This window comes from Silene latifolia, chromosome 7 (assembly GCF_048544455.1).
Source record: "Silene latifolia isolate original U9 population chromosome 7, ASM4854445v1, whole genome shotgun sequence".
Lineage (NCBI taxonomy): Eukaryota > Viridiplantae > Streptophyta > Magnoliopsida > Caryophyllales > Caryophyllaceae > Silene > Silene latifolia.
Genome location: NC_133532.1, coordinates 72758728 through 72768297, shown reverse-complemented (window position 1 = coordinate 72768297; position 9570 = coordinate 72758728). Strand labels below are relative to the sequence as shown.

Below are 9570 nucleotides of genomic sequence, written 5' to 3'. Positions count from 1 at the left end.
TGTGTGGTTGTGTGTTTGTTATGTGTCCCGCCGTGATCCCTTATGGTGAGCAATCGGTCTTAGCAGTGTTGGTGTTGATGATAGGCGGAGTCCGGCAGAATGAGTCTCCACGACATATGATGGTCATAGCGAGTAGTCTTGAGTTGTACCTTGTTTTGTATTTTGGTTTAAGTCACTTGTAATATAACTTAATAGTTCTTTTATTGACGTTTGATAATTACTTTCCTCGGGCAACCGAGATGGTAACGCCCTTATATACTAAGGAAGGCCTAGTTAAGGCTCCTCTGAATATCGGGGTGTTACAAAGTGGTATCAGAGCGACGATTTTGGAACCTGTAACAAATGAACATAATGAACGTAGAGAGTCTAATAAAATGAACCTGGTGTATGTGTAATGGGAGCCCCGGCTGATGCTAGATTTTGGGTGAGTAGGCGCCCTCATTTCAAAATCTTGGCCCCATGGCACTTAAGCCAGTCACACGGGATGGGAATGTGGAGTCCGTGTTTCAATGTGTACTAGGAATGTTAATTGTGCCGGAGCTATCTCCGGTTAAGTTTTGTTAGAATTAGTGGCGGTGTAATGGTAATGTTTGGATTGAATGTGGTAATTGTTGATGAAGTGATGAGTTCTTCGAATGATTTGTGAGCCTATATGATAGCTATGTGATGCGTGACGAAATTCCTCGTCATGGAAATGCGTGAAAGTGTGCATTTGAATGTGTAATAGGAGTAGCGAACATGTAAGGGTTTGTCGTAAAACTCATGACAATTATAGTATGGGTGAGTAATAATTCGAATTACAAAGACATGGTAATGTGTATTTGCTCTATTAGCTAGTTAGAATTTTTCCGCTGCGAAATATTTGAATTATGCAAAATAGATTGCTTAGAATAACATATAACGCATAATAGATTAAGTGATTGGTAATGGATATAATTATGTGATAAGTAAATATGGGGAAATAGTGTGAACTATACGTTCAAGTTGATGTAAATACGAGTCTAGTAATAGCATGAAAGGTAGGTTTAAATGTAATAAAATGACACGGCCAGATTTATACATAACTCGGGGATAGTAGACCGAGTTGGGTAGTTTGTATAACGTAATGTGATATGTCTCATAGTTGTTGGAAAGTTGTATTTTGTGCGACGATGGTTATAAAACGTGATTGAATGCGGTAATTAGTGTGTCGAATTCGAACTTAGTTGGAACCGACACGCGATGATGTTTTTGCAGGGACCTTCAAGTTACTTCGTTCTTTCGATCGAGCACTTAGCTATACTTGACCGAGTGCGGGTGCGTACTAGACCGAGTAGACCTCACTCGATCTAGTTAGGAGGCTATAACGTCGGAATGTGGGAAATTTTCCGATTACTTACTCGATGATTTAGCTCCTACTCGATCGAGTAGGGTGGTACTCGATCGAGTACCCCAGGCACTCGATCGAGTAGGTTACTGTGCAGCACTCCTACGGGTTTTCTTAAAACCCTTTACCTTTCTATTTCTTCTTCTTATTCTCCCATATCTCGACACAACCATCCTATATCACTCTCAATTTCCTTATTTCCTCTCAAATCCTCTCTATCTCTTGGGTTAGTAGTGATTATTGGGGTTGATTTTGCTTGTTTAATTCGTTTCTTTATCTTACTAGTCCATCAAGGTATGTTATTCTTCCTAATTTGTGTGATATGTTACTTTGAATGTGTTAGAATGAGGAGATAAACTGAAATTTTCGATTCACATGATGTAATAGTTGCTTTAGATAGTTGAAACATGATTCATATGCCTCTTTTCCATGTTTGTTGGTGATTAATTGCTGTAGATTAGATTAGAAAAGTTGCAAAGGTGAAATCGAAATTTCTAGGGTTACAAATTCGAAATTGATTTTTGATTATTTTACATTGATTAGATGATGGAATTAAGCACTATACATTGCTTATATTATGTGGAAAAATGAATTTTGATGATTTTGCCCTTAGAAACTTGCCTTAAAACTCCGTCTTAAAAGTGCCTTATGAGAAATTCAAGACTTAGAATTGAAAAAAAAAATTGATATGGTAATTGACAATATAAGTATAAGTTGAACCCCAAATATGACAATAGCAACAATGATTGATGAATACATGCCACAATTTTCACAGCTGTAAAGACCGTCTGCAAATTTTGATTGAGTTGTTTTACATAGTAGTGAAGAGTGATAGTGAATTGTCATATATTATCCTTTCTCTTGCATCAGTGACATGTAGTTTGCAATGATAATGGAACAACCTTTAGAAGCATGCTAGGATATTCAAATTGCCGAGTATATGTGTCCACAGGCCAAACTTTCGTAATTATGGGTTATAAGTGGCTACAAACTGAGATCATAGGAAAAAAAAAAAAAAAAAAAAAAAAAAAAAAAAAAAAATTTGGAAACTGTTGATAAACATGTGTACTTATCTTAATATTCAAGTTTAATAACATGAATTATGTGCTTCACATGTCAAAATTGTTGGGAAATTGTGTGCTTAGCTGGATACATGAATTCAAGTTACATGAAATAAGTGTTTGGATGTTTATACAAGTTGTTTGGACTTATGCCTAAAACAGATGCCGAGACTAAACCTTGGAACCCGTCGAGTAAAACGGGAAGGGTCGATCCACTTGAGAGGGGGAGGCTAGTGGACCGGTAGTACCCGCAGCTTCGAGTACCCTTCAGTTGTTTTTGTTGACTTTAAGCAAAGGGAGCGTTTTGTAGCTTTACAAAAACGCAAGATGAGACCCACAAAGTGTATTGACACCGGTGTGTTAGAAGAGTTGGAAATAGAGACGGATGTCCGTCACATTTTCGAGACCTTAGGGTTTACGGGTTTGTACCGGTTAAGGAAACACACCTATCCTTTTCTTACCCTTGAGTTTATGAGTTCCTTTAACTATGACCCAGCGGGTCAGACTGTCGAGTTCAGATTGATGAATACCAGTTTCTTGTTAACCATGGATTTGTTTGCCTCTCACCTTGGGTTGGCCAAGCCTCCCAAGAACTCCATCATCGACATTCCACCGAGTGCGGCGTGTGCCGCCTAATGCCTTGCTTGACGGGAAACAAGCTCCCACCGCGAGCAATATCTTTGATTAACGATGTTCAAGACATCACCTTGAGAGTCTTTCTTCGTTCCCTTTCAAACCTCCTCTATGACCGAAAAAGATATCGATAAGTTGAATAACCATGAGGTTTTACTTTTGATGTCGTACCTCAATCCGGAGCGGGCCAGGAAAGTGGTCTTTAATGCTCCTTCCATAGTTTGTGCTGCTCTTGCCTTGATGGCTTCCTCTACTTCTCGGTACCTGAGCTGTGGTGCCATTGCCACTCGGTTAGCTGAAAAGCTAACCTCCTTTGAGGCTTCTTCAGAGTACGTGCCTCTAGCTACCCCTGTGCCTACCATGGATCGTGAGTACTATCTCGACCTGAAATGGTTGAGAACCTTGGCTGACGGTAGCCTAGCTTGGAGAGTGCTTGGCATGAGTTGGATGAAGATTCCGGCTCTGAGCACCTCCCGCCCACGAGCCCTTGGAGCCGGCAGTGGTGACTGTGGATGGAGACGATGAGGAGGAGGAGGAGGAGGATGAGGACACACCCCGCCAGCTGCAGACCTATCTCATTGATGGCACGATCCTCCAGGAGATGCCGGAGCCGACGAAGGGCGAGAATGCGGAAGTTCAGAGGGTGGAGAGACCCAGAGTGGTGAGGGGACCCCGTCGAGTGAGGGAGAGGGCCCCGAGGCTAGGCCACGGCCCCGGTAGCACCACCGCAGCAGCAGCCTTTCCCGTACTACCCTTACCTTGACACCCCGGAGACGCGATCCAGTTACCTAGCGGAGAGAGTGTCATCTACCTTGACACTCCGGAACATGCATGAGATGGCGTACACTCAGGGGATAGGGACCGAGGGACCGCATCCAGTCTGGTGGAGTGGCGTTGGGAATTACTCGGGGGTTTTCCATGCCTACGGGGTGGAACAGTCGACATGGGGAGCACCTCAGTCCTTTCCTTATGGAGGCTTGACGCCTTGGTACGTGGGCCCGGAGCAGGAGCGGGGGTGATGCGGGAGTAGGTTCATCCGGTGGTGGTGGTGGTGATGATGAGGTGATGTTCGAGCAAAGAAAGAGCGCAGCAGCAGCAGAAGTGATACTCCTTGTTTTATCTTCGTTCGTGAGTGTTGATAGTAGTTGATGTTAGATGGTGGTATTGTTGTTAGACTTTGATAGTTGTTTCCTTTTGTTTGGAGACTTAGTGGACCTGTATGATTGGCCATAAGGCCGAATTTGATATTCTAACTGTTTGCAGGGTATTAGAAGTCGGGGAGTCGTCCCGACCCGATTTTATATGTCAAGTATGCGCATTGGTGTTAGCTCGTGACAGATTTATGAGGAGTTGGCTCAGTAGGTACTGATAGAGTACCCGTACTCTATCGAGTAGCTGCAGGATGACATGAGAAAAAGCATTCTGATCTCGGGCTACTCGATCGAGTAGCCAAGACACTCGATCGAGTAGCATGGCACTCGATCGAGTACCGATACTTACTCGATCGAGTGTCACTGTTACAGGGGGTTTTTGAAAATTCAAAATGTTCAATTGTTTTATAATTGCAAGTTTAATGTTTAAAGTTGTTGCGAGTGCATCGTAACGCCTTTGAGCCGTTAATTTCATACATTACAAGTCATGATTAGAATTTTATAAGCATAATTGTTACAATTGGTGATGTGGTGGTAATTTCTTGTTACGATTAGTGAAGCGGTAATCATTTTCTCGTTACTTTAATATGGCATACGCCTCAGGACGATCCACTTATCGGAGTTGCAAATCCGCCTATAATTGTGCATATCATCTTTAACATGTGTTGTGAACGGTAACTAGTTATTCCGGTGACTCGTGTATGATTTCGAGATTAATGAGTATGTAATTAGCGAGTAATGTCCACAACAAATAATATGGCTCTCATTAATGGTTCGGATGCAAATAATAGTTAATATGCGTAATAGTTTAGGTGGTGAACTTCGGGGACGAAGTTCCTTTTTAGAGGGGAAGAGTAATGTCGCGAAAAAAAAAAAAAAAAAAAAAAAAAAAAAAAAAAAAAAAAAAAAGTTGTTTTAAATAATATCTTGCTTGTTCATAATGTTGTTAGTAGTTGTTTGTAATATTGTTGGTATCATGTATGGATAACGTTTTGCGTGTTTACAACGTGGTCAGAGTCGTTTAAAATGTTGTTGATGTTATGACCTGCCTTAGCATAACGAATTACCTTAGTCCTTTAAAATGAAAGTGAGTGTGGTTGTATGTTTCGTTATGATGGAATCACATTGCCAAATAACAAGGCGGTAGTAGTCACACCACATGAAAGTTGATATGAGTCATGTTCTAGATTGACAATTTGATAATTGTTATGGTATGTTGGGAGATCACGAGTGACGTTTCGCATTACAAGTTGGACGTTTGATATATATATAAAATAACGGTTGACTGTGATAAAGTTTGCATGATAGTGGCAAGAGTCGATAGGTATAATTGTGGACGGGATGATGATGACATGGGGGGGGGGGAATGGTATTTTCAAGAGGTATTGGTTTGGCCGGGAAGTTTGGTAAGGTCGTGTTGTTTCCATGTCGTGAGCAGGAGATAGGTGAGGTGAACTTCGGGGACGAAGTTCTTTTTAAGGGGGAAGACTGTAATACCCGTCCTTTTAGGGACCCTTTGACCATCGTTGACCGACCTTGGGAACGAGAATAGCCTTAGAGTTAGGTGCTTGGGGTCATCCGGAGTTGAGTTGAAAGAGTGGTACTCGATAGAGTAGAGGCTACTCGATCGAGTAGCTAGGGTACTCGATCGAGTATGGGGTTACTCGATCGAGTATGTTGGGTACTCGATCGAGTGCCCAGTTTCCAGCGAGGGTTATATATCGCGTTTTGTTAAATCCGCAAATCACTTTCGCCACTTTCCTCCCATCCTTCAGCCGCCTCTTCCCCTTCCCTTCACCTCAAAACCTCCATGGAAGCCCTTGTGAAGATCCTTGTGCCTTAGAAGAGCGTCCCTTGAGTCGGGTAGCGGTCTTTTGCCTTGTCTCTCCCTAATAGGTATGTCACAATCATCATCCGTGCCTTTGTCTCTATAGTTAGGGTTCGCTTGTAGTAATAGATGTTTGTATGGTGGTTATAGGCTTTGCTTGGTCGCTGGCTATGTTATCTATCAGCGTGGATTGGTTGCGGTTGCTTAAAGGTAGGTTCGCCTACTCAGTCTCTGTAGACGGTCTAGTGTGTCGGTCGTTGTGATAGTATTGTGGTTGCTTGACATGGTAGTTGTATTGTGTTGTGGTTGTGGTTGTGATCGTTGTTGATGGTTCTCGAGGTGCGTCCTCGGCTGAGTGGAGTCACTTGCGGGAGTGGCTTCACGCCCTAGTTTCGCCCTTCGTGGAACCCGCCACGAAAGGGGATGTGCACATTAATGAGCAGGGTTATCGCTCGACGATGAGCGGGGCTTAGGTGGGAACGGCTGCGGTCCCCCATCGGCGTGGCCGGTCCAAAGGGACAGCCAAAGGACAATGTGTTCGGTTGGATTGTCGAGGTCGTGGTATGGTAGTGACTAGTGTCGTTGGTTGTATTGTTGTTTGTGGTTGCTATTGTCTTGTCTTGTCTCAGTACTGACCTTGTGTGGTTGTGTGTTTGTTATGTGTCTGCCGTGATCCCTTATGGTGAGCAGTCGGTCTTAGCAGGTGTTGGTGTTGATGATAGCTGGAGTCCGGGCAGGAATGAGTCTCCACGACATATGATGGTCATAGCGAGTAGTCTTGAGTTGTACCTTGTTTTGTATTTTGGTTTAAGTCACTTGTAATATAACTTAATAGTTCTTTTATTGACGTTTGATAATTACTTTCCTCGGGCAACCGAGATGGTAACGCCCTTATATACTAAGGAAGGCCTAGTTAAGGCTCCTCTGAATATCGGGGTGTTACAATCATAGTGGATGCTCCACCTCTTAATCAGGAAGCTATCACTATTCTGGTTACTAAGTCTGACCTTGCCAGTAGGGGAGAAATTGTGGGGGAAAATGACCCTCCTGGTATTCTTCCATGAAAATCTCTTCCTAGAATATTAGGGGTGGAAATGATCCCCTCAAACAACATGAAGTGTTATATTTCATTAGACATAATAACATTGACATTAGTGGAATTCTAGAAACTAGAATCAAGGAGCCTGCTGCTAAAACTCTTATCCATAAGAACTACAGGAATTATAGGGTGGTTTGCAACTATGAAGCTCACTACAATGGAAGGATCTGGCTCGTTCGGAGGCCAGCTCATGTAACTGTTAAAATTCTTTAAATACACTCTCGGTTCATTCATGGTGAAGTCACTCATCATGCCACTGGGCATGTCTTCCATTTAACTATGGTTTATGCTAGCAATAGTGCCAGAATTCGAGATGATCTCTGGGCTAATCTTCAGCAGCTTAGTACTCAAGTGCAGCAATGGCTCATCTTGGGTGATTTTAATGTGGTAAGGGATATTAGTGAAAGAGTTAGCAATACTACTCCAAACTTAGGAGATATTATGGACTTTAATTCTTGTCTTCTCCATTGTGGGGTTGATGATCTCCATAGCACTGGATGTGAAATGACCTGGACAAATAAGCAAGATATTGACTCCATTGTCTGGTCTAAGCTTGATAGAGCTCTTGCTAATTCCTCCTGGTTGAATACTTTCCCTGGTACCTGTGTCTCTTTCTTGCCCTCAGGTATTTCAGATCACTCCCCTGTACTGGTCAATGTTTTTGAAGATAAACATATTGGTTCCAGATTTAGTTTCCTTAATAGTTGGGTGAAGCATCCTGCTTATCACAGTTTGGTCTCTGAGGCATGGAATGAACTGTTTGTGCTCCACTATGTTTAAATTCTTTGAAGCTTAAAAATGTGAAAGGCAAGTTAAAGAAGTCGCATAAAGAAAATTTTACTACATTGGATCAAAGAAATTAAGGATAGCAAGGAAGCTCTTCATAAATGTCAAGAGCTGCTCCAAACAAATCTTTCAAATCCTGCTTTATATGATCAGGAGAGAGCTCTCCTTGCCCATTATATTGAACTTAGGAATATGGAAAGCTCCATTATCAAGCAGAAAGCTAAAATTGATCATATTTCCTACAGTGATTCCTCTTCCAAATATTTCTTTGCCAGAATTCAAGATAGGAAGCAGCAGCAAATTATTGGAAAAATTATTGATAGAAATGGATCTCGAGAGCGATGAGAGTGGACAATGTAGCTGCTAGCTTCATTGACTACTATAAGCACCTTCTTGGCTCTTCAAAGGCCACCTTACCCATTGATGTCAATTTCATCCAACAAGGCTCTTGTGTCCATTCTAATGATCATGAAATGCTCAATAGGCTTGTGGATAATGTGGAGATTAGAGCTGCCCTTTTTAGTATTGGAGATGATAAAAGCCCTGGACCTGATGGCTTCTCCTCTGGTTTCTTTAAGCATTCTTGGGATGTGGTTGGCCCTGATTTTTGTAAGGCTGTTCAAGCCTTCTTCAGAAATGGTAGGCTCAGTAAGCAAGCAAACGCCACACTCATTGCTCTCATCCCTAAAAAGAAGATCAGTAATACTGTAATGGACTTCAGGCCTATCTCCTGTTGCACCACCTTTTATAAAACTATTAGTAAAATCATTGCAAACAGGCTCCAGGTGGTGCTCCCAAAGCTGGTTGGCCCAGAACAGGCTGCTTTCATTACTGGTAGGAATATTCATGAAAACATCATGCTTTCTCAATCCCTGGTCAAAGGTTATAGGAGGAAATATCTAACCCCTAGGTGTCTCATTAAGGTGGACATCAGGAAAGCCTTTGATTCTTTGCAATGGGATTTTATCAAGTCTATCTTACAGGTTCTTAATTTCCCTGCCATTTTTATTGACTGGATTATGGGATGCATTACCAGTTCTTGGTTCTCCATCAAGTTGAATGGGTCTGTGCATGGTTTTTTCCAGGGTAAGAGTGGGGTTAGACAGGGGGATCCCCTCTCTCCCTATCTTTTTTTGCTTAGTATGGAAATCCTTTCCAGGTATCTGAGAAGACTCTGTACACAGGCTGATGTTTCTTTCCATCCTAAATGTTCTAAGCTAGCTCTCACTCACCTGATCTTTGCTGATGACCTTATGATTTTCACAAGAGGTGATGTGCCATCAGTCACTGCAGTTTTGCACACTTTGGAGAGTTTTTCTCACTGGTCTGGTTTATCGGCTAATAATGATAAAACTGATAATTACTTTGGTGGAGTTTCTTCAAATGTCAAGTTACAAATTCTTCATGTTACTGGATTCACTGAGGGCAGCTTCCCCTTCAGATATCTGGGACTTCCCTTACATACTACAAGGAATACTTTTGATACCTATGGCAGTCTTCTCACCCAGATTCAAGCTCAGATACATCACTGGGCAGCAAAAACTTTCTCCTATGCAGGAAAAGTCCAGCTGCTTAACTCTATTATTTTTGGTCTTATGAATTTCTGGTGTGCCAGTGTCCTGATTCCCAAGAATGTTATCAAAGCC

At 42.2% G+C, this 9570-nt stretch overlaps 1 protein-coding gene across 1 annotated transcript; it reads left to right on the top strand.

Annotated features, from left to right (window-relative positions):
* Positions 1–7417: 7417 nt before the first annotated feature.
* On the top strand, positions 7418–8269 carry LOC141590228 (uncharacterized). The gene is made up of 2 exons (XM_074410834.1): positions 7418–7912; positions 8078–8269. Exons 1-2 carry the CDS (start codon positions 7418–7420, stop codon positions 8267–8269), a joined length of 687 nt encoding a protein of 228 aa, XP_074266935.1.
* Positions 8270–9570: the final 1301 nt, after the last annotated feature.